Source organism: Tenrec ecaudatus, chromosome 5 (genome assembly GCF_050624435.1).
Source record: "Tenrec ecaudatus isolate mTenEca1 chromosome 5, mTenEca1.hap1, whole genome shotgun sequence".
Lineage (NCBI taxonomy): Eukaryota > Metazoa > Chordata > Mammalia > Afrosoricida > Tenrecidae > Tenrec > Tenrec ecaudatus.
The window spans coordinates 180,513,368-180,538,899 of record NC_134534.1 but is presented as its reverse complement, the minus strand read 5'-3'; the positions used below and the strand labels follow the sequence as shown (position 1 = coordinate 180,538,899).

The following is a 25,532-nucleotide window of genomic DNA, read 5'->3' as shown; positions in this document are numbered from 1 at the left end:
CCCCACCACCTGAATACCACTGCCCCAGGGTAAAATTTAGGTGGTATCTGAAGGTCCCCCTAATGCCAATGCTGCTGTGCCCACAGCATTTAATTTGTAGCAAGTTGATTTAGAATGCCCTGGTGGTGCTGTGGGTTTGGCTTTGAGCTGCCAACCACCAGGTGAACGGCTCGGTGCCCCGGGGAGAAAGATGGGCACGTCTCCATACTCATTCGGTTTCAGAAACCTTAGAAAAGGTGGCTCGAAGTTCTCACTCCTGGGACCCGGTAGGAGCCACTTGGGGGGCAGTAGGTTTTCCTGGTTTAATAGCCCACGGAAAGGAGCCTGGGTGGCACAGTGGTTAAGCGCTGGTGACAAAGAAAAAACGGGATGGATTTACCATAGCAAGATATGCAGGGGCCACTTTCTCTTCAATCGTAGTGAACCATTACACCCAGCCATGCCCCGCGCCCCACAACACCAGAACTGTGACCTACCGACTGTTTGGTAAACACACAAGCGCGTGTACCTCGTTCACTGTGGGCTGCGGCAGTCCGTGCACACCGGTTAGCCAGTGTGCAACCCTACCGGGTACATCCCACCGCATCCTACGGGGTACCCATTCATGGCAATGGAACCCACCCTGAGGATCCAGATAAATTCTCTTGCACCAGAAGGCCTCATGGAGGAAGAGGAGACAGGGGGGAGACCAACGGGAAAGGCGGAAGGGAAGGGGGCACGGCAGGCAAGTTTCCCAAGCTGGGGAAGGAAAGCACGGAGAGGCCGCGACGGCCCACCGATCTCAGTCTCCCATCTACGCCCACGTCGCCATCTGCGGCCCCCGGGCGGCGCTGCCCCCTCGAACCGCTTCGGAACAGGACCCGCGAGGCGGTCGCGTCGGGCGGTTCGGGTGGAGCAAGCGTGCCTTCCTCTCCGCGTCCCGGGGCGACTTACATCCAACCGGCCGCACGGCGGGCGCGCTCGGCGCAGGCCCTGGCCCGCGGGAGGCCGGCGGACTCGGGGCAGGTGCGCAGGCCCGGCTTCCGGCCCCGAAGGCGCAGCGGTGGGCGCCCGGCTTCCCGGCGGGCAGCTTCAGCGAGCTGCAGCCCGAAAGCTACCCGGTCCCCGCCCGCGGGTCGCTTCGCTTCGCTGGGGGTGGGGGTGGGGGGTTTCCGACCAGCGCCGGCTCAGGCCCCGGAGGGGAAGGGAGGGGAGAGGAGGGGGCGGGCGGCCGGAGAGCTCGCCGAAGGGCACCCCCCCACCCCGCCCCTGGGCGCACGCGCAGCCGCCGCAGTCGCCTGCATTTCGTCCGCGATGGCTTCCTTCGCGCCCCACCGTCCTGGTCCCGAAGGCGGCTCCGGCGTACTCCGGAGCCACCGGGACCGGCCTCGAACAGGCCCCTGAGCAGAACAGCCCCTAAGCAGGAAGAGGGGTGGCCGGACGTGCGCGCGAGGAAAAGGAGCGGCAACCGGAAAGAGCTGACGGGTCGTGCGGAGGCGAGCCAGGCCTCAGAGGAAGGGGAAGGCCGGAGCGAGCCGAGGTTTGCCGAAGGCGGCGTTCGGCAGCTGCGCGGGGCGGAGAGGAGCGTGGGAGGGGAGGGGCGCGGCGGAAACTGCCGATGTGTTCCGAAGGCGGCTGCATCCGAGTTGCCCGGATGTAGTTGGTGGAGCGGCAGCGGCGGCACCAGCGGCGGCGGCGGCGGCGGCGGCGGGAGGAGGAGGAGAAGAAGGACCCAGCAGCAGCGGCGGCGGCGGCGGCGGGGGGAGGAGGAGGAGGAGGGGAGGCGGCGGCGGAGCGGGAGGACAAGGCGGAGCAGGCGCTCGCTCTCCGCGGGGCTAGCCGGACGCGTCTTCTGGCCCCCCCTCCCCCCGGTTCGCCGCTGCCGCCGTGTAGTTGGCGCCGTTGCCCCGGCTGAGGGGGAGCGTGGTGTCGGCGGAGGGGGAGATGGGCCGGGAGCGTCGGCGCCAGTAACGGGGAGGCGCTGAGACTCGCCGAGGGCGCGCCGGGCCCTGGTGCCGGCGCCGCCGCCGCCCGCCTCTCGCGGCCGCTCTCCCCCCGCCCCCGACACACGCTCACAGGCCGGGCATTGATGGTAATGTATGCGAGGAAACAGCAGAGACTCAGTGATGGGTAAATTGTCTTTTCCTCTCGGGCCGGGCCGCAGCGGGGGCGGGGGGCGGGGGGCGGCGGCGGGCGCGGGGGGGGCTGTTCCTCCTTATCTGGTGCTGGCCAAGCCGCCATTTTTGTTGTTAACCCTGCTCCGGCTCGGGCTGGGGAGGAGGAGGAGCAGCCGCGGGAGCAGGCGGGCAAGGAGCGAGTGCGGGCGGGCGGAGGGCCGGGTGCGCCGCGTCGGGCTCGGTTACCGCCTCCTTGACGCTGGGTTGTGTGTGTGCATCGCGGTGTACGCTTGGTAGGTCTCCCCGCGGGGGGAGGGTGGCGGAAGGAGGGGGCCCCGTTTTTTTCCTTCCTTCTCCCGTGATGTCTCACGGCGCTCTTGCTCTTCCTGTTTTTCAGCTGTCACGACCGGAGGGGGGACTCGCAGCCTTACCAGGTACCAGCCGAGGCCGGGGCGGAGGGTGGGAGGGGGCCCGGGGGGAGGGGAGGATCTGCTACTCGAGCGCAGGCTTCAGGAGTCGCTGCAGGCCCTTCGGGGCCGCACACCCGAAACTAGCCCCGGCGGGCGGCTCAAAACCTTGTGTCCGGTCGCCTCGCACCCTCCCCACCAGCTTTAGGGACTTATTTTGACAGGTGACGGGCGGGAGTTCAGGTTTTTGAGAGCAGGGAGAAACAAATCATTTGCAGCCCGGAAGACCTGGCTCGATTACAGGGGTGGTGGAGGAATTGGTGATTGGAAGCATCTTTATTTATTCCTGATCGGGAAGTTTATGCGTAGTTATTAAAATGGGATGGAAGGCCTGGAAAGAGACAGCTCATTGGCTTTTCTTAAATAAAGGCTGAAGCCTGTTGTTAGCTACCGTTCCCCCTTGTTTTTGTTGCCCTTACTCTGGTGACCGATAAATTGCTCTTTTTTTGCATGCAAGATTTGAGATCTTTGGGTGCTTGAATATTTTACTCTAAGGTGGAGGGTTCTTGCTAAATAAACTCCCCAAATGTCCCACACTATTTGGGGGAGAAATTGGACGAATGGTTGACAACTGTCAGATGACTCTAAAACTTGTGTAAATACTTTCAGTCTAACCACATAATGGATAAAAGTCAATTTCTGAGTTAGAATTTGTTACTGGCTAGGAAGCATTGTTAAAAAACACTAGGGCACCAGTGATATAGAAACATTCTCTTTTCAATGTGGATGTGACAAAGATTAAACCCTAGGGAAGTTGCCCCCCCCCCCAAAAAAAATCAAACAATTTTAGTCACCCAGAGTGCCATGTATTAAAGGAAATTAGGCTGTTACATGGAGAGTTCCACTATGCTTTTTAAGAAATATTGCCCAAATGCCAGTTTATCTTGGCCAATGTTTTTGCCCATTTTAATGGTTTTCCACACCTGCAGAAAGTCTGAACACGCGTCACCTGGATCCAGCTTTAAAATCCGCATTCACCCCGTCTTCGTTATGGAAGCTTTGTGCAAACAAACCACTGTATGTTTGTTTATACACGTGACTTACGAATGTTAGCTGGAGAGCTGAAGTGGAGTGCAGTGGTGCTTAGATTTTAGGTTCCCGTAGACTAAACCTTCAGAAAGAGTTTTCAGATATTTCCAGGAAAATTTATATGGAATGATTGTGCCAAAGTGTTTGATTTAATGGAGTGATTAGGACGTGTAGTAGGGGCCCTTACACTAAATAATCATTTGGTTCTTTGTGTAACCTAAGGTATAGTTGATACTGTAAATTTCAATTTTGGTGTTAAAAATACTTTAAATGGCAAAAGTGCTATATTTAAGGGGTTAAGTTTAACGTTTCAATTTTCTCTTTTTTGGGGGTGTGTGATGTTTTACAGGCACTTAAATATTCATCGAAGAGTCACCCCAGTAGTGGTGATCACAGACATGAAAAGATGCGAGACGCCGCAGATCCTTCACCACCAAATAAAATGTTGCGAAGATCTGATAGTCCTGAAAACAAATATAGTGACAGCACAGGTCACAGTAAGGCCAAAAACGTGCATGCTCACAGAGTTAGAGAGAGGGATGGTGGTGAGTAGCTTTCCTGTTGAAACTTTTACACATGTTTATCTTCTAACAATCGCTCTACATGAAACAATAGGTCGGAATATTTCAAGTTTGAGGACATTCCCATGTGGTTCTGTCATTCAAGTATTTTATTTCTGTCAACTCTATAGGACTCACTAGTAAGTTGTAGAAATAAGATGCTGACCTGAGCTTTTAAAAATTGTACTATTGATAGTTGATAAAAAGAGAATGGATTTATGAGTATAGGTTTCCACATACTTTATTAATGATGGGTGAAATACAGAACATTTCCCCAAGAAAGTAACATAAAGTTAAACTTCTAAATTCAAAGTGTTAGTTTGTTTGGTTTAGTTTAATATCTTTGGTTCTTGACTTATTTTTTAAGAGTTCAAGTATTTCCTAATTAGACATTTTAAAATTTGATGTTTTTCAAAGCAGTTTCGAGGTTGAAACAAACATTTGTGATTCAGAAAATTTGTTGCGTTTCTGTTGTAAACATTTAAAATAGCATTTTCTAGGAGTCTTTTAACTTTGATACAGTTTTCAAATATAAAACTCTTTAAAGATTAGATAAGTCTTTTGTATACTACTTTCAGACTATCAGTGGTTGGAGACAGAATATATAAATAAAATCAACTCTAGATAACTATTTGCAGACTTAATTTGCCACAAATTTACCAAAATATCAGCTTTCATGGCTAAAAAATACATTAAACCGTTTCTTATTCAGGTAATTATCTTCTCCCACACTTAGACCTTATATTGCTTAGTAGGTAGAGTGCTTGAGAGCAGTATATCGATGGTGCTTTTGGAAACTAAAGAAATGCAGCACTGCCCCATGCACTCACTACACCAGCAGCACACTACTTTCTTTTATCCTAGTTGACAAATACTTTCTCAATACTTTGCTTGCTTTGTTTTTTTTTAAATGCCTTGCGTTTTCTGGACCTTTATTTTTGTCTTTAGTCTAGAAATTAGATGATGAGAAACATTAGGTACATGTGGACTAGATTGAGGAAATTGGTATTGTCGGAGACTGCAACGGGATAGAATTAACGGATGAACACTGACTGGGAGGGAAAGACGGTTCTTGTGGGATATAGCTATAGCTCTGTGCTGCTTACACAGATCAACCATATGTTCGTAACAGTACAGGGTAGGCTTGATTGAAAATGTTAGGTCTCTAGCAAAATTACTTTAAACTCTCAGTGTTTACATTTGTGGGTAACTTCCATGGTCCTGTATATAGGTGGAGGTACTAATGTAAAACTCTTTAATTGTGGATTTATATCAAACGTCCTCTCAGAGGGCAGGTAAAGTTTATATTGTGTAAAGTATTATTTTTGTAGTTTTAGTGATTAAAAAGAAGGGTATGGTTCCTCATCTAGTTACAGTAGGATCTCAGGTCCTTTTAGTAACCATGACCCAGTAAAATGATTCATTCCCAAATCCAGAAGTCAGTGAAACTTCCTTAAGTGTTTTCCCACGTTTGGCGTGAACTGTGTCCAACGCATTGATGGAAACCTCAGAACATTCTCTTACATTCATTCAGCAAACATTGGACATACATGCACATCAACACTTGTGTAGTGCTCCTGTAGGTCAGGAAGTCCTTGAGGGTGGTCGTCAAGTCATAGTTGACTCTTAGAACCAGTTATATTTTAGCTGCTTAACCTTTTCTGAACTCCTTTTTTCTTCAGTTTGATTTCAAATTTCCTGGAAAATGCTAGGTACATCTTGATTCATTTATATTTTTATCCAGTTGCTTTGCTTACTTGACTCTGGTGGTCTTATAGCTTAATCATTGTAATAAACTTGTTTATAGCACTTTCTAGGTCAGGCTCTACTGTAATTTACTTTTTAGGTATTCTGTATACACATACAAGTCTCAGTTGTATTCCTCCTTGTTTTTGTTCTAAACACCTCCTGTTTATATCATTTTTAGTAAGTCTGGTTGCCATAGTGGGTGATTCACCCCCTGGGGGGGCACCAGAAAGATCCAGGGGCTCGCAGAAACAGAGAGCCAAGCTTTGACCTGGATTATAGGCTATTGTACAGGAGGGTGGTGCTGAGTCTTTTTTTTTTTTTATGCTGAAAAGGGATTGGTAGGCCAAATAAGTTTGGGAACATAGAGTCTGATTTATACTAAGGAGTAATAGTACAATGCAAAATAGTATTTTCATACATGGTGTGCAGTGTGTCTTTGTTATGTACGTTTTTAAAGATGTAAGATGATTCTTCCCTCAATTGAACTCTTAAAGGATTTAACCTCTTTTTGAGGAAAAGCTGATTTTATCTAATGTCTGCATGACTTTATGACATTGTGAATTCCTTTAGAGTATTAATCTATAAAAGAATAAAAAGCTAAATGCATGTAAAAATCAAAGCCATTACCCAAAATCATAGGAGTTTGTACAATTAGAAGTGTAGTTGACTGAATTTAAATCTTTTTACTTAAATGATTTTGTTTTTAAATCAAAATCAAGTCTTGCTTTTCAAATCGTCTATTGACTTAGAAGACTTTACTGAGATTCAAAACTTTCATTAACAAAGCTAATTAAATAAATATGGGACTTGTAAAGTGCCTCCTCCCCGCCACCCTCCATTGGACCTTGCTAACATTACACTTTTTTCCCCTCCAATTTGTAGATTGATTTCCTTGGAAAGTATCACTTCAGAAGCCATGTATGAAAAGGAATTTAAAATACACTGTTTCAAATAAGCAGAGATTTAGAGGATTTTTTTTATCATGCCTAAATATCCTTAGACTGGTTAAAATTCGAGATGTATTTTCTCCTAGTAGGTCATTTTAAAACGAAGGTTTATCCTCACCTTCTGAGGGAATCGTTGAGTAGGCACCGTTGGGAGGGATCATTGACCGTCAAGTTTGTACAGTGAAATTTCTTAATTGTTAGAACTTTTTTCACACTGGATAATAAGCTTATCGGGTGTATGGCATGGCTTTGTGATTATACACAAATAACTTCACAGTATGAATGAAAAGTGTACTTTGTGTACTTTTAGAAAGTGCATTATGGAAAAATCAAGCTTCCTTTGAGCTCATTGATCCTAAAAGGACCCACATATCTATTTTAGCAGTTTTACCAACTGATAGAACATTTACTTTATAATAAGGTCATATATGTGGACTGTGACAGGACTGAAAATTAGTTCTCCTTACCATGGTGAATTACGCACCTTTGGAGGTAAAGCATTTAGTTAATTGAAAGCATATTCCATGGTATTTATTATAGCATAGGAAGAAATGCTGGCTTATCTACTTCTGAAAAGTCAACCAGTAAAAACCTTAATGAAGCATAGTGGGCCTGATGCCATTGAACATGGGTTTGCTGTGAATTAGAGACTGACTCATTGCAGCTAACAACTACAGACAGCATAAACCAGTTCAAAGGTGATTTTGCTTTTGTATCCTTGTATTCTTAATCACAGGACAGAAAGACTTGATTGGAATTACGCTGTTGTTACATGGCCAAAAGACACCAAGAAAACATAAGTGAGGCTACTGTGTCTTTCTTTGTGCTTTTTATTTTTTAACTTTTTAATTTTGAAACTGGCTTTACAGGAAGTTGCAAAGATAGTAAAGAGGTTCCATCTTTACTCACAGCTTGCCTAATATGTACAATATCAAGTCAAGGGTAAACTTTTGAGGGGTTTGATGAGTAATTTAAACTGTTGAACACAAAGTTGATCTGAAATGTAAACCTTTACCTAATATTCAAAATTATATATGTGTGTGTACATACATACAAACTGTATAGATTGCCACAACCAGGAAATTGATGTTGGTAATATGTGTGTATATTTCTATGCAAATTCTCATATCAGTATTAAAAAAAATAAAATCTAAGGTGAAGGCTTGTCAGATTTCACTAGGGACAAGTCACTGTTCTGACAAACCCCCATACAATATTGAAGAAACTTCAAATAACATCTGAAGTTTACTTGATTTATTGGATTTTTAACAATTCCATCCAGTAGTACTTTTTTTTTTTTGCTTAATGAAAATGAAATAATTATTACCTGTTCTGTTGATCTGTGCTATGTTTTATGGTAGTAAAATAGCCAGACAACAATTTTAAAATTGAGCGTAGGAAGCATGTATTCCACTTTAAGAGAAATAGATAAGGGTGACAGATTAGCTAGATGCTTAAGCTCTTCAGTATTTCTACCTTAATTTCAGAAAACTATAAACATCTGTGCATATTAACTTTGATAGCCAAGGTAATTAAACTTAGAGAAAAGTTCAAGTATGCAGGGTGTGTTTAATGTTCTTGGTGTTACATACTTAGGGTTTTTCGTCTAAAAAATTCATTTTTGGGTTGTCTCTGTTAAGGATGTGTTTATTTTCTTCTCTTGTGCAGGATGTTTTTGGAATTTGTGTCATTGGGTTGTGATGCTGGAAAGTGGGAAGCTAGTAATGAGCTGGAACATCTGGGATCATAGGCTCTGTATTGAAGAGAATCCAAACCTGTTGTCACCAGGTCCCATAATGTCTGTAGGAAGTACTAATGGTCAATTTAGCCATGAAAAATACCAGTTATTTAAAGCTTGACTGTACAAAGGCACTTGAAAAAGTAGGAAAATTCCATTGTCAATCTAATTACATTCTTCAGTGAGCTTTTTGAAGACCCCTGGTTACATCGTATGCCCAGTCTGGGTGCTGGAGGACTCTCCGTCCCGGGTGGCGTGGCAGCTGTATACAGTAGTCATCTGTACTTAGAGGCTGCAGTTGGCAAGGCTGCCACCACTGCCCAAGGTCCCAGCACCTGCAACTCCTGCATGCTCCCTGTGGACACCATGCCTTCCCCACTGTCAGCAGCCCCCCACCTGGCTTGGTTACCCACCTAACAAGACTAGCTTTTTGAATCCACTGGCTGATACAGCTCTCGGATTTTGTCTGGCGGGCTCCCATAAGGTTTTAATATAATAGGCTTTATGGAGATTTAACGGAATTGTGCAGCAACTGCTTGCACAAAGTCCAAATCACACAACGTCCTTCATTAAACGTACTATGCACATTTAGCAACATGTACCTGGAATCGAAAATGGAAAGTAATTCTCTGTATAATACATAGAACCTTGCAAGTATACAACTATAATGACTACTTAATCCCTACTGTAAGCTGCGACCATGGTTGAAATCAACCTGGTGGAAACTGTTATTTTACCCCCAGTCTTACTTGAATTCTGGTTATTTTACCCCCATGCCTTCCCTGAATTCTGCAAGAATCTTGACTAGCCAGATGTGTAAGACACAGACCACCTCAAGACGTTCTTCATACTCTGAGCTCTCGCGTGGCTTAATGTTATTTGTCAGTACCTGTAAGGACTACGATACAGTCTCTGGGTATTACTTTGCCTCTTTTCTTGCCTCTTGTTTATGCAGCTTAATGCAGGATGAAGTTAGTTCCTGTCTCAAGTGTTCTACAGTTTTCATGTCATTTTTCTGGAATGTTCTTTCTGTGGGTTCTTGTGGTGCACTCTTCAGTAATGGGTCTGCTTAAATATACCATCCTCAATCAAGGCCTAGCCTGACCTTTCTGACCACCCCAAAACAGCTGTCCTCCTGATTTTCCCTTTGCACCCTACTTGGACTTCTCGTGACCTGATACTGTTTACTTACAATCATTCTGGTATAATGTGGTAAGTCTTCCTAAATTCTCCCAGCTGTGCAAAATTGCATGATAAAAAAGCAGTGCTTACAGGAAAAATGGGATTGGTACACAGCATTCAAAAAATTTCTCAGTAACACGAAGATAGAAACAATAAAAATAATCGTTTTAGGCATAATGGTCAATAAATACAAAAATGGTACCATAAATATGGCATATTATCTTGATAATCCTTCGCATGTAGAAGTAGGCATCTGGGTTGCAGCTTGTGAGTTGTTAGAAAATAGTGGAAGGTGGGTTATTGAAGTCCCACAGTGTTTATACCTGATGTGGGAGCCTGTGACTCAATATGTCATTTGATGGACTGAGGAGCAGGAAACCTTTGGAGCTCTTTGCCCTGTGTTTTATGCAGCTTGTTTTAGCTGGATGCAGCTTAGTGTCTTTCCTACATAGACTTGCACATAAGCAAGTGGGAAATTCTTATGCTCAAATTGTTTTTTTGATGTACTAATAATGAACCATATGTGTTCTAAGCAGATGTTACAGCAGAGATGGCTACTAATTCTATGCTTAGTTTCTGTGGAACATAAGTGCCACTAGAAGAAGGAGTTGAGTTTGCTTTTCTTAATCTTTATCCTTGTTACCTAGAAAGTGACAAGGCTCCTTGTAGACTTTATGAGAGTATTGGATTGTCAAGACCTTTGGAAAATAAAATTGCAGTTTTTTTTCAAACATTGCTTTTTAAACTTGAAACATATATCCTAATCATTTAGGACAGTGGTTCTCAACGGGACTTGGAAGAAGCTGTCAGGAGGCTCCAGCCTGACAATGGACTGTGGAGCATGGTTACAGATAAAGAATTTGGTTCCTATGAAAGGCATACACGACCTGTATTTTCTAATTGGGAGGTTAATTTTCTAGTGGAGTGTCAACCTTTCATTTTGGTTTGTTCTGGTTTTACCTCACCAGCCGTGACTGAACAGGTTCCAACATCTTCTAATCCAGTAGTTTGGGGGTGGCACCCAAGGGCTTCCCTTTTAACAAGATCCGAGACTAGGCCCGCGCTGCTGGAAACACCGAAACTAGCTTCCAAACCAGCGGTGCCCAGTTGAAATTTGAGAGGTCTTTGAAAAGTTCATTGAAAAATTGTCTTTTAGTAACCTTTTTCCATAAACTTTTTGAATGTTCTGATAATAATGTGAACCACAGAAAAAATCCACATGCATTGATGGGTTTTAGTGGTTATGTTGTAAGTAAAACCTGAGAAATTATTTTTAAACCTAATAATCCAAAATTCTACCTTGTCAGCTCGTAATGTTTTTAACTATTAACACTTTGGTTTTCTTTTTTGTACCAGTTTGAAATCAGTGCTTGTTTCATACAGCTGCTTGTAGTGTTGCGTTGCCATGTGTGGATAGCACAGCACGATTGTAGACAATATCACCTTGTTTGTCTTTATAGATACACCTATTTTTCTAACGTGGATATTTTAAATTAAAAATGTAATACCTTGGATACCATATGCAAAGCAAGTTTGGAGTTAGGTCCTTGAGTTAAAGACAGTGCTTGTGCTAAAATTCCCCTCTAACGTGAGTTCATTGTAGAAAGAAAGTACAGAGAAAAGGGGAAAGAAATATGTCTCAGATCCAGTTGCCCAATTGTTTAGGGAGTAGATTATCACTGCTTTTCAGAGGTTACATCCTTGTGCTGTAAAATGAAAGAACAGTTCTGTATTAGACTTTAGAATTTTCATAAAAATGGTTCCATGCTCTGTTAAATGCTTATATTTCGTATTTACACAGAGGAGTCAACAGATAGTTGGCGCTGAAATACCAATCTGTGAGAACCAAGTATTTTTCAGTTAGTGCTCCGAGAAGCTAATTTATACACCTTTTGAAAATTCACTTAATAACGGAGGTCTTCACTCAGTTTAACAAAGTTACTGAATCTTTCCCCTAGGATAATTGTGGAGTTAAATAAGCTTTTATGTATGTGTATATATACACACATATGTATATGTGTGTGTGTGTATATATAACTAATACACTTTTCTAAGTGCTTGGACTGTTCTCAGAGTACATTATGAGAGTTACTGTTTTGGAGAATAAGATTTACTTTTAGATGAGCAGTCCTTTTCTCAAGCTAAAAGCTTCTTCCTCAGGGTTAGGAAGGAAAATAATATTTTAATGAAGGACCCTACAGGTAGTTCTCCTGGGATGTAGTAGGTTACACTGTTACTTGGGCTGCTACCTGAAAAGTCAGCTTTTGCACACACCGGCCCTCTGAGGGAGAAGGATGAAGCTTTTTCTTTTTTTGGATGAAGCTTTTTGTCATAAAGATTGCAGCCTTGGAAATTCACGAGACCTACTTTGTCCCATGTGGTCATGAGGCAGAAAAAGCAACTGTCCAATTGTGGACTGTGGAGTTGATTCTAATTCACAGCAATCCTATAGGACACAGTAGTAAAACTCATTTAAGTTTTCCAGGGCAGGACACGTGTTTTTGTTTGTTCCGGCTGGAAAGCTTAGGGGAGATGACTGCTACATCGTTCTCCTTAGACTGGTGTCTACTTTAACAACTGTATCAAGAGGGCTACTTTGCCAGGGTACCGTTTTTTTTGTTTTTTTTTTTCCCTTCATCAGTGTATATGTGTTTTCACAGCCAAAACTGTCTCCACTCTTACCCTACCCTTTTTGGCCTTGGCATAGCTCTTCTTTCTAGAAGTCTGAAGACTTCTTGAGTCTGTATTGCAGTGCTTTCCCAATGGATTATAATTGTGTGTGCATGTGTTTTACTTGTTAACACAGTGAATACCATGCAGGCTGGGGCTGTTTTTATTTTCAAGGCCTGGCATATAAATGTAGGTGGTCAGAAAGCGTTAAATTAATGTCTTAATTCCATTCCCCCACACATGTTTGGGAGTCCCCTTGTATTTGACATAGCTAGTGCATATAGAATTGTAGTGAATTTTCAGAGAATGATTTCAGTTACAAGTCTCCCCCTCCCCCCCAGCACTTAAGACCTAGTAAAAAACAATTTACTATTGTAGACTTCCACTTAGGGTTAGAATAAAGTTGCTTTTGTATTGTTTGTGAAGGAAGTGAATAGTTCATTTCAGCGGTACTCAACTTGTGGGTCGTGCATGACCCCTTTGGGGGTCAAATGATCCTTTCACTGGGGTCGCCTACGACCATCAGAAAACATATTTCCGATGGTCTAAGGAACTGAGACACCTCTCTATCTTCCCCCCGGTGTGTCTGCCCACATGCAGATATGCCCACATATGAGTACCCAGCGTGAAGACTGTTACTTACGCTAAGCCATGCTTCAAGACAAAATTTCATTGATTTATCATTAGAAATGTTTCAAAATATAGAATTACACACTTTTTGTGATTAATCACTATGCTTTAATGATGTTCAATATGTATCATTGAAAATATATCCTGCATCTCAGAAATTTACATTATGATTCATAACAGCAGCAAAATTCAGTGATGAAGTAGCAATGGAAATAATTTTATGGTTGGGGGTCACCACAACATGAACTGTTTCAAAGGATTGCGGCATTAGGAAGGTTGAGAACCACTGGCTTATTTATTTAGATATTCAAGAAAATGTATAAACTGTTAACTTTGGAACATGAGAAAAATGTGTACATGTAATTGATAATTCATTCCTAATTAGTGACATCCAATCCTTTAAGTAGCTTTACATTACATGGTAGCCTAGTATCTGTTGCTTTATTATAAGCCTATAAACTGCTGTATGTCATTGAATAACAGTACCATTTAGACTTGCAGCGCACACTTCACGAATCTTTGTTCTTTCCTAAACCATTGTGGCACCAAACCAAAAGCCAAACTCGCCGTTGTCCAGTTAACAACGACGCATGCCAACACTGTACAACAGGGCAGAGCTCCGTCCCTTTCGACTTTCCGAGACTAACTGTTTTATGGAAGCTGGAAAACCCTGCCTTTGCATTACCCACCGCGCCACTGGGTTCTTCCCATTGTAGCACGAAACCTCTTCAATTGATGCCCCACGAGCTGAGGAGCTTTTAATGGTTCTATTTCCTTTAGTTTGTTAGGCAGAATCAAAAGGTTTTATGTTTACTTGTTTGTCTGCTAAATATAACCCTATATTTGAATGCTGAAAAGCTTTCAAGCCACTGAAACATTGTTAGGAATTCTCACAGGTAGTGCTCCATTTTCTTTGTCCTTGAGAATAATTGCTCTAATTATTTTGAGCTTAGTGATTCATTGTGTTGTGATTTTATTCCTGACGGGACTTTAGTGTGAACTGAAGATCATTTTGTATCGGGCACAAACATAATTGGGCACACTCTATCTTGAGCTTGTACATTTTGACAGGAAGAACTATGCTTTTCAAGAGGCAAATAGACTCAATGGCAATGAGTTTGGTTTTGGTTTGGAAACCAGTTAGAATGTAGATTCCTCGAAAGGATATAAGCCATTCTAGTCCCGTGATAGATAGTCTTCATAGAATGCTCTTTGGGGGGTTTGAATTAGTATCTTGTGGTAAAGTTAAGAGCTGCTGCTGTAACAGATTACTGTCTGTTTTTTAGTCTCAAGTTTTTTACTTGAAATGATATTAACTAGCTTTATTTACCTGTATTTTCACTAAATTATACTTTGTTTTTAATAGTTAAGCCCAGTCTTGGTTGATTAAAGAATTCACTTGAAGGTACATGAATGGAGTACACTAGAGCTGCGGTGCTCAACCTGCGGGTTGCAAACCTTTTGGGGGTCGAACGACTGTTTCGCAGGGCTCACATAAGACCATTGGAAAACATAGGTGTACACGTATAAGGCGAGTTTTCCAGCACATTTGTAATGTAATTCTTTGTGGTCAAAGGAGGTGCCGTGGCTGATACACGGGTTGACTAATACTTGAGTATGTGTGGTATTTCCGATGGTCTTAGGAACCGAGACACTGTTCCTCTATCCGGGTCTGCCCACACGCAGATACGCTGACCTGGTGAGAAAGCTGTCTCAACCTTTGCACTGATGTTGGTTTTTTACGCATACTGTGGCAAAATATAGCAATGTAGTTTACTGTTATATTAAAACTTATCCGTGCTACACCATGCTTCAAGACAAAATTTCATTTATTTGTAATTATAAATATTTCACAATATATAATTACATAGTTTTGTGATTGATCACTGCTTTAATTATGTTCAATTTGAAGCAATGAAAATACTTCTGCATATCATGTTTACATTTTGATTCCTCACAGTAGCAAAATTACAGTTATGAAGTAGCAGCGAAAATAATTTTATGTTTGGGGTCAATATAACATGAACTGTAAAAGGTCGCAGCATGAGGAAGGTTGAGAACCCACTGCTCTATACGCTCTAAAGTGGCTTCCCAAAGCAGAGGAATGCATAGTTTGAGAGTTGTTAGGCACTGATGGAGTCAGCCTACTTTTGTCTATGTGTGTAGTTTGGGGGAAAAAGTCATATTTGCATGCTCCTATTTCTCCAATGTGTATTCTTCAAGATAGGTGTTTTTCAAAAGCTGAGAAAGCTCTAGTTAGTTTTTGTAGAATGCTGGATGGTATACTACAGTTGGTCTTCTAAGGGTTCAGGATTGATAGAAATCAGATGGGAAAATGAGACCTTGTGGTCACAGGGTAGTACTTAAATTTTCGATTTCTTGGCCCTGTCATTCTCTAACAACATATTAAATACTACTAGATGGCATAATGGGGTTCATGCTGGTATGCTAATTGCAAGGCCCGCAGTTTGAACCCACCAGCCATCCATAGAAGAAAGATGAAGTTGTCTGCCCTTGTAAAGATTTGCAGCCCCCCAAAGCCTAAGAGAGACTGGGTTAGATTTGACAAAATGGCTTTGAGTTTGGTTTAGGCCATCCTTTCAGTATCAGTGGTGTGCTACCAAGGAAGGAAAAAATGAAAGCATGTCTTCTCAGTTGAAAAGCATTGCTGTAAAATTGCAGAAACCTTTAATAGCAAAAATGTGTAGCTATTGATTCTCAATGTGTTTCATCTAGGTCTATACATTTCTGAAGGTGGTATTTCTACCTTTGGGGGGGTAAGCATTGGCCTAATAGCCACAAGATTAGCCGTTCAAACCTACCTATGCAGCTGTTTGCTAAAGATTCACAGCTTTGTAAACCCTACATAAGGTTGCTATGAGTTGGCAAGGAGTTTCTTATTTTGGTTGGAACTTATCACTGAAGATTTCTCTGCTCTCCAATTTACAACTTAATCAAAGTGACAGTTTGGGCATCCTTGAGGGACTGCAATTGTGTTCCTGGGAAAAGTTTTTCTGAGTTTTGGTGACAAAAAGACTGAAGGGTCAAGGTCAGAGTGTAGGGTTTCCTGATGAGATTCTCTGAGGACAGCCCGTTCTGCCTTTGAAGAATAGGCAGGGGCATGCATCTCTGTGATGGAAAATGAATTTCTTGGCTATACTTCGTTGACATTTTTCTTCCTACCAGTGTAGTTTTCAGTTTTCTTCAAACTTCATAATAGTCAACCCCCTAGAGCCCCCTCCTGGGAACATCTAACATTACCCCCTGGGAATTACAAATGTAAGTTGGTGAATTGGACCGCTGATGACCCTGTTTTGATTGGATCATTATGTGACAGGCATCCGAAGGGAATGAAGACAGTACATCACTTAGAGAACTTGTCTGCAGCTCCTGTCCACTGATCACAGGGACTTGTTAGAACACATTGTGTTTGGATTAACTATGCTTATGTGAACTGGTGTAGCAATACTTTTTTACTTCTATAAAATGACAACATAGGCTTTCCACTCGAGTTTTGTGCCATGTTGTTTCAGCAAACCTTTACTGGATGACCTTCAAGTTGGTTTGATTTGCTTTTCTTTCCAAATGTGTCTCTCTGTTAGTGTGATTTTTAGGTTTTTAATGCACATGTCAAGGCACCAAACTACCAAATATAGAGTTAAAAACTTTAAACAGTAAATTGTGAGTCAGAACTCTGAATACTGACTTGATTCTAGTGTCTTTGATAAAGTTCCATTTTGGGATCAGACCATTTTTATGATAGTATGCTCTTGGAGATAGGTTGTCAATTTAATGAAAATTACGATGAGAAAAAGTAAAGTGGAAAGAGCACTGAACAAGTATGAGATTTAAATAATAGTTAGATTTTTGTGCTAGTTTTGAACATTTTGGCCATGGGTATGTCATACAGCCTTTTGGCTGCCCCTATCTCCTCCCCAGGTTGAATTTGGTATTCCATAAGATCCTTTCCAAGTAAATAGCTTGGGACATGTGCAGAACTTTTTGGTTTTTGTGTTTTGCTCATTCGTGCTTTCAAATCCTTACCTGCCCTGCACAACCCTGCCGTAGGTGTATGGCTTCCTTTGGGTTTTTTTGTGTGGAAATAACTGGAATGTTTCCCACCGATATTTACCTAGTATTTTAATCACTATATAGAAAGGGATATAATAGCAAAGTAATCAGTCATCTAAAGTTATCGTGCTTCACTTGAGAAATAAGGTTGTGCAGTTTTTACTGTATATAATGTTTGAGGCCAAGGTAAAAATATTACTACAAGATCACAGAAATCTTGACTGGGAGTGTTTGTTTAGATAGACAGTGTGCTTCTAATCATTTGTTCTAGGTTTTCAGATTTATTGAAGTGTAGCTCTTGATCATATTCTGTTTTTAAGTTTTGTTGTGCCATGGCCCATTCCATTTTGTATGTTCATGTTTTCCTTGGTAGATTGGGCTGTGGGTTTTTTTTCCCCCCACCAATCATTTCAGAGAACCAACTTGTCTACTGATTCTATTATATTTACTTCTGATCTAATCTGGACCTTTTTTATAGTGATTGTAGGCTTACTTTGCTCTTCTTTTCCTACTTGTTGCAGGTAGTGGGTTAAGGTGTTGATTTTGGTTCTATGCTGATATATGTGTTTATCACAGCAATTTTCCAGCTCAAGAGTTTTGGTATTTTGTGTTACCATTTTCAATTCAAGGAAATTTTTATTAGATCTATTACTCAGAAGTTTTTAAGCAGGGTGTCACACAATTTCATGTATTTCCCTTGTTCTCCACATGTTGATTCATAATTTCATAGTGTTGTGATCTGAGAGGATACTTTGTTGTATTTCGATGTTTTTAAACTTGCGACTTTGTTGATTTGTAATTTCAAAGTGTTGTGACCTGAGAGGATACTTTGTTGTATTTCAATGTTTTTAAATTTGAGACTTTGTAGCCTGTTTGTGGCCTATTCAGAACAGTTTTCCATGTGCACTAAATATTAGATATTAGTAGCCTTTTATTCAACAGAAAAAAATTTTTAATCATTTTATTGGGAGCTTGCACAACGCTTATCACAATCCATACAACCATCCATTGTGTCAAGCACATTTGTTGCCATCGTCATTCTCTAAACATCTGGTTTCCACTTGAGCCCTGGCATCAGTTCATTTTTTTCCCTTCCTTCCCCGTAGCCCCTCCCTCACGAACCCTTGTTAATTTACAAGTCATTATTATTTTGCCATGTCTTACACTGTCCGTCTCCCTGCACCCACTTTTCTGTTGACCAATAAAGTGTGAAGACATACATAATTCTGGAAGGGGTATTAGCAGATCACTAGCTTTTTCCCAAAGAATTTTGTGATCTCTGATTTGCATCATATCAAAATGGTTAGTCTGAAGGAGCAAGTTATGAGGTCAGTGGTATGGGTGAGAGAATATTTCTAAATTTTTGTAGGATAGCCCTTGCTAACGTTGAAAAATTGAGCAGATCTTTTTGCCAATAATTTTCTGACTTCTAATAAGCCCCGTGTTTATCCTGTGCCCTTTGAGGTGAATCTACTTGTATTAGTCCTTGGAATTCCTAAATCCAGTCCTAATAACGTTGACTGTCAGCCAGCAGATCCTCCCACTTCTTAAATTGGTTGTTTCTTCCTGAAGGCGCCCTAATGAGACCAAATGCATCACTAAAAGGACTTGCTGTATCCACTCACTCCCTCAGCACAGAGACGTGTGAAAACATTTGGTCAATATACTTGTTGTTATACCGATACCAGTTTGCTTTGAGATTGGGAAATGTGACTCTTCTTTCTGTTCTGTTTTCAAGACTGCTTTGCAGTTCCATTTAACTTTGAGAATTGGCATTTCCATTTCTGCAGGGAAGTCTTGGCATTTTGATGGGGAATGAGTTGACTCTGCAAAGTGTTTAGGGTAATACTGACATCTTAACAATATTAATCCATGAGCATGGACTTTCCATTTACTGGAAATCATGGTGGGGCTGTTAACTAACTGGTAACATGGGGAGATGAGGCTTTGAACCCCCAGAAAGCTATCTATAGCTTCAGAAACCCAAACAGGCAGTTTGCTGTCCTGTAGTCGCCAGACCCAATGGCAGTGGATTGGAGTTGGTTTCTTTCAGTAATGGTTTATATAGTTAAAAGTACAAGTGTTTTCCCTTGTGTTAAATTTATTCCTAGGTATTTTATTCTTTTAGCTGCTGCTTTGGATTGAATTGGGTCCCTCAAAATTTATTTCCATTTTGTAATCCTATTTGTTGCAAAACATACCCTATTGCTAATGAAGTACAGGGTGAGAGGCCGGGACAATCTGCAGGATTGTGCTTTATCTTGAGTCAATCTCTTGAGCTTTAAGAGATTAAACAAGTGTACAAAGATGGAGAGACCTTACCCTTACTACCATCCAGAAAGAAGAGCTCCTTGTACCCCATGCTGAAAAGTTCTTGTGCTGATAAGACATAATGGAGAGCTCTGAGGGGAGGCTAACTTCACAGTTTGTTGCAAGGAGACAAGAACCTTTACCAGAACTGACAGAAAGCCACTCCCTTCAACTGCTACTCTGAATTTGAACTTCTAGCTTCCTAAACTGAGTAAATTTATTGGATGGAGTGGTCACCAACTTGTGGTATTTCTCGTTCAACAGCACTGAATAAGACAGATGCTATATTGTAACTAGAGTGATTTCCCTGATTGGCTTTTTAGAATTTTCATTGCTGTTCTGTGGAACGCCTGCTGCTGATGTGTGTTGGTCACTAGGAGCTTTTTGTGTGGATTCCTTGTACTTTATATAGTGTCATGCCAACTGCAGTTGGAATACGTCTTTACTAATTTGGAGATCATTCCTTTCTATAGGCTCACCTCCCTTTCTAGCTAGGATTTGGGAGTACAGTATGGAATTAGCAGTGAGAGCAGGCGTCCTTATCTTATTCCAGATCTTCCAAGGAATCGCTCCATCTTTCTCCATCGAGTATGATGCCATTTATGGATATTTAATAAATACTCTAATTGAGACCCTTCCATTCCATTCTCAGCTTGTTGATTATTTTTATCATAAAATTATGTTGAGAAAAAGCGGAGGCTCCGGGGAGCGATATGCCCGGGGGCAAAAAAAAATTATGTTGGATTTTGTCCAGTACCATTTCTCCATGAATTGAGCTGATCGTGTGGTTCTTTTCATTCGATTAATATGAGCTACAATGACTGGTATCTTTGCTGATTTTCTAATGTTGGACTACTCGGACTTCTGAGGTTAGTCTTTTTTATATTAGCAATTTCTTACTCTGGCAGAACTGGAGTGAGGAGAGGCAATGTGCTAGGGGCCCTTATGTAGCCTGAAGTAGCAGGTTAAGACAGTAGTCACTTGTCGCTTCTACTACTGATTTACTTGCTGTGAATGAGTAAGAATCAAGTAGAGAACACCTGGTGCAGTGCCTGTCTCGTTGTGGGAACTCCGCCTTTTGTCTTAAGGTTAAAGTAGAGTGATTCTAGATGCTAAGAAGGTTAGTGAGCCTATCTTGGGATGTGTGGAGTTTAACAGAGCTGGACCATGACCTTGCCATTCCACAGGGATCATGGTCTCCATGCCCAGCTACAGCTTCTGTGACTATTATTTTCCCAACACCACTCAGGCATCCTGTGTAATAACCTCACCTGCCTCCCTGCCTTGTATGGTGTGGTTCTTGCGTTACTGCCCCTCTTCGTCCCTCTCTCTCAAGCTGCTGATGGAAACTGGGGCTGCTTTGGGTTAGGAGGTAGGTGAGATTTTGTTTGGGAGCCACGGGAAGGTGGGTGATGGGTTGCCAGCAACAAGAATGGGAGCGGCTTAAGGTTCAGCTGTGCATAGGGCTCTGCCTCTGGGATGAGGCCTTGCAGCGTCTGGCTACTCCTCTCCTGGAGCTTTTTCATGAGTCAGTTGTGCTGAAAGTCTTTCCAAGTCCTGTAGCTCCCAGGCCCAAGGGCCAAAGAAGCGGGAAGCAGAAGGGTGAGGCGTGGCAAAGCACAGTGTGGTAGCAGGCCCCTGGTAGTACAGTGAGGTTTATAGGGCCCAGTGGGAACTCAGGGTATGGCCTTGTGAGGCGGCCAGGTGAAGTGGTGCAGCAAGGTGAGACCTGGTGGTTACTATGGTGATGTAAGATGGTGGATCGGGCAGCTCACTGTTGCCGACAGGAAGGGAAGAGGGAAGGAAAGACGATTAATCCTTGGTACAGAATTTTTTAATGAGCTTTTTGTAAAAAAAAAAAAAGTTCATTGGAAAATGGAATGAAAAGATACTGGAATTGTTCAGTGAACATTTGAAGCATCTCCATCTATTCAAAAGGGATCTTTGGTCTGTAGTTTTCTATTTCATGGCTTTTGTCAGACTTTTCTAATCTCCTAATATGACTTAGAGGGGGATATTCCCTCTTCTGTGTCTTAGTAAGGTCTCTAGGGTCCTCAATGAAGACAGGTCTGCAGCCTTCCATAGAGGGCTTGCTGGGAGTTGCAGCTCACTCCACGGCACCAACCAACCAACCATAGCACCACGTTACAGCACGTCTCTCTACTTCGGGGCTGGTTGGCACCGTGTATTTCTTCTTGCTTGAATGTAGGATGTCTATTTGTTTCTAGGGAATTTTTGCTGGGAGAACTGCTATATTTCAGAGTGAGAGCACAGACCCTTCCTTGCCAGTGCTCAGAAGAGTCCTATGTTAGTTTGTGGAGTGGAGGCCCTGCGGTGCCTCTGGAGCCCATCTGTCTTTTGGGGGAGGGGGTGGTCATAGTGGCAAAAGTGCTTTCCCTACAATTTCTTGCTGCCGTTCTTTGTCCAGCATTGCTTAGTTCTTACAGGGTGGAATGTAGGTACTGTTGCTATCTGTACACTTGTGGGAAGGAGTGCTTAGATTTGCTCATGCCTCCACATTCCCAGAATAGAAGACACATACTTTTTAAAAAATATCATTTTATTGGGGGCTCTTAAAGTCATATTTTTTAAGTGTGCAAATAACGTGCAGTAACTATGGTGCACTGTGTACTTTTAAGATGTGTACACATAGTGGGAAAATTACTGTTAAGTAGAATGCAAATGCGAATACCAGGTGTTGCAATTTATACTGGTGTAGATGAACTTTTAAAAAATCTATAATGAGTAAAGCTGTCAACTTATGTACCATTGTGATATAATGTGCTGAGGTTCAGATCAGAAGTCCAGGCTTTGCTATTTATGGGCTTTATAGGATCATTCTGAGTCTCCATTCACCCCATGGCAGTGAATTCTGTTTTTATGAGTATAAGTTCTCATGTCTTGTTCTCCCTTCTTGTTCACTTTCAGTGCCATTATGCTTTCCTCCTAACAAGTATCCACCTATGCTGTGTCTTAGATTATACTTTTCCTAACTAATTGGCCTACTGTCTCCCCTCAGCTGCTTCTCTACAATTCAACTAAACTTTCCTTATTCTTTGGGTAAAATTCTTAACAGTGTCTTCTCAATAGACAGCTGAATCTCTTTCTGATTCTCAAACCATAACAAATTTTTCCGTTCTTAACAATAGTGAAAGTTCTCTCTTATTTTCTTTTTAATTATTTTATTAGGGGCTTATACAACTCATCACAATCCATACATACATCCATTGTATAAAGCACCTTTGTACATTCGTTACCCTCATCATTCTCAAAACATTCGTTCTCCACGTAATCCCCTGGGATCAGCTCCTCCTTTTTTCCCCTCCTGCCCTGCTCCCCTCTCCCTCATGAACCCTTGATAATTTTTAAATTATTGTCATCTTAGAGTGTCTGACGTCTTCCTTCACCCACTTTTCTGTTGTCCATCCCTCAGGGAGGGAAAGTTCTCTTTTGCCTTGGGTCTTCACACCTTTTTCTGGGATACTTTTCATTTAGCCCGTTTTGCCTGGTCAACTTGCCTTTTTAAAAGTCATTACTTCTTCTAACCCATAGATTCCAGACTTCCTTGTCCCTTTTCAGGGAGGAAAAAAAAAATGACCACCCTCCACGCCCCTATCCCAGGAAAAAGAAAAGAAACGTTCGGGTGCTGCCGCATCCCTACGCCCAGGGGCTTGGAGGTTGGTTATCGTTCACTTTGGATAGCTGCTCTAGTCCCCTAATCTAGGTTGTCACAAAAGATCCCTACGAGTTAGAATCCACTCCATGACAGCTGCCTACATCTATCCTGGAAAATGGGCTATCTTAACAAACGTTTTTAATCACCTAGGAGGTGCTGAGGTTTTGTTTGGATTTTCTGTAAAGGAGGCCGTAGGCCAACAAGTCTGAGAACTACGCCCTAGTCCATAACTCCCACTGTCCCCTCCTCTCAAGCACCAGCTAGTATCGAGAAGAAACCCTTGTCTCTCAACTTTGCATTTTATTAAATTTGTATAGATTCTACAAATCTTCGTCCTTTTGCAACTGATTTCACTTTGTCTGTTTCCATAATTCATGCTTCCATTTGTAGCATGTATGAAAATCCCATTTCTCTTTATGGCAAAATAATCCATTGTATGTGTAGACCACATTGGTTCAGCTATCTGTTGAACACTTTGGCCCTTTTTACCTTGTGTCTAGTATCACTGGTGCTGCAGTCATTGAGGAATCCAATTCTTGATTGCTGAATGTAGATAAAGACTATGATTACTTTAAGCTTTCCAGGTTTGAAATTTCAAAACAAAGATTTGTGGAAGAATCAGTACTGGGCAACTTAAGTACTCAAATCTTAGCCTTTAAAGATAAATTATTGCTGTATTTTTTTTCTAAATAACAATGTCTCCCCCCCTTTTAAACGACAGAATCCTCTTGATTGTTAGCTTCCTATAGTTGTTACATACAGGGACCTGTTATGCGCTATATATGTGAAAGATACAGTGAATGTAGCTACAAAGGGATGTCCAAAAGTTTTTGGGAAAAAATAGAACTGTGTGTGTGAGAGAGAGAGAGAATATCATGTTAAAGGCCATTGAGCTGAATTTGACTCATAGCTACTTTAAAGAATAGAGTAGAACTGCCCTTGAGGGTTTCCTGGACTGAGATGTTAAAGGATTAGATTGTGAAGTCCAAACAACGCATCCTCCCAATGCTTAGGGCAAAAAGTCCTTGCTGGGCTTTCTGCTTTTCTGCCTTCCAGCCCACTTTTCAGTCTGTTCTCAGTGTAGCCATCAGATCATGTTATTAAGCTCAGATCCTTTCCAGATGTCCTTACAGTGGCCAGAAAAGCCCTATAAGATCTGTTGCCCGACCCCCCTATTGTTAAGGCTTTGACCTCTTGACTCTTGTTCTCCCCATTTGCAGCTCTATAGACACATTCACCTCTGTGCAGTTCTTTGATCACTTTGGGGACATTCCTTTCTTTGTCCCTGTCCTTGTTATTTCAGCAGTTTGACACCGGTATTTAAAATGTGTGATGAAGAGTAATAACTAGGTGTCATTAGCATACTGAATGCAATGACATGAACTAATCTAAAGAATTGCAGTGATACTTGTGGCTCTGGTTCTTATCACAGGGCAGCAGATGACTCAAATGCTTGGATTCTCATTGCTACTTTATCAAGAGGACCTAAGAATCTAGTCTTTAAAGATTAGATCAAGTGAAGGTGGCATTAATCAATTACTTGGGGTCTATGAAGTGGCTTTTGCGGGAGGGATCAAAATAGTGTATATACATGGAAGTTCAAAAGTTTGGAAAGACTCCACTGTTTTTTCTTTCTTTTAATTCCATTGCTTTTAATTCCAAATGCAAATATACTGGCAGTGATCTTATCAAGTCTCGTCACTTTTTTTTTGTTTGTAATTTTGGAAAATAAAACTTACTTGCTTTGGAAAGCATAATGAACAAGCACATTTGAACATTTGTTGCCATTATTTTCAAAACGTTTTCTTTCTACTTGAGCCCTTGGTATCAGCTCCTCATTTTTTCCTCCCTCCTGAACCCTTGATAATTTATACATTTTTTTCCTGTGTTACACTGACCAATGTCTACCTTCACCCACTTTTTTATTGTCATGTCACTTTTATCAGTGTTCTTTGGAACATACTTTAGTGTAATTTAGAGAAACATTGTACCCTTTTTCAAACATAATACTTTTTTGCCTTTTCAAAACCCTGACCCATTGTTTGTCAAAGTGGCCCTCACAGACAAACTTGCCCCAGAATCACTTGAGCTTTTTAAAAATGCCAATCTCATTAAAGACCAACTGATTCATAATTGTGTATCTTGGTTACCTTCCTGAGATGTGTGCTAAATTACGGTTAGGTGAGAATCTTTTCTAACAAAAGCAAGTAATTTGGTGGTCATTCCTGACTTGAGTTCCAGTACCAGTATTTTAGAAATGAAATAGAATAACTTTGTATAATCAACTAAAATTTTCCGTTAGGTATAATTTGCTTTATTTTCAATGCCAGTATAGATCACGCTATTGAGGTGTGTTAGTACTCAGAATTAGAAAGCTGTGTCTATACGCTCAAGTGTTGGAGTAAAA

General features: G+C 41.8%; 1 protein-coding gene across 7 annotated transcripts in view; it reads left to right on the top strand.

Annotated features, from left to right (window-relative positions):
- Positions 1-1,500: 1,500 nt before the first annotated feature.
- The window catches only part of WAC (WW domain containing adaptor with coiled-coil), a 75,634-nt gene continuing 51,602 nt past the window's right edge, over positions 1,501-25,532 (top strand). For 2 of the 7 annotated variants that reach the window (XM_075550373.1, XM_075550368.1), the window contains exons 1-3: positions 1,681-2,109; positions 2,494-2,530; positions 3,942-4,137. In XM_075550373.1, the coding sequence (XP_075406488.1) occupies positions 2,069-2,109; positions 2,494-2,530; positions 3,942-4,137 (274 nt within the window). In that variant the 5' untranslated portion in view covers positions 1,681-2,068. Of the gene's footprint in view, positions 1,520-1,680; positions 2,110-2,493; positions 2,532-3,922; positions 4,138-25,532 lie in introns of those variants that run through there. The other 5 variants (XM_075550371.1, XM_075550369.1, XM_075550370.1 and 2 more) reach the window with 5 other exon arrangements.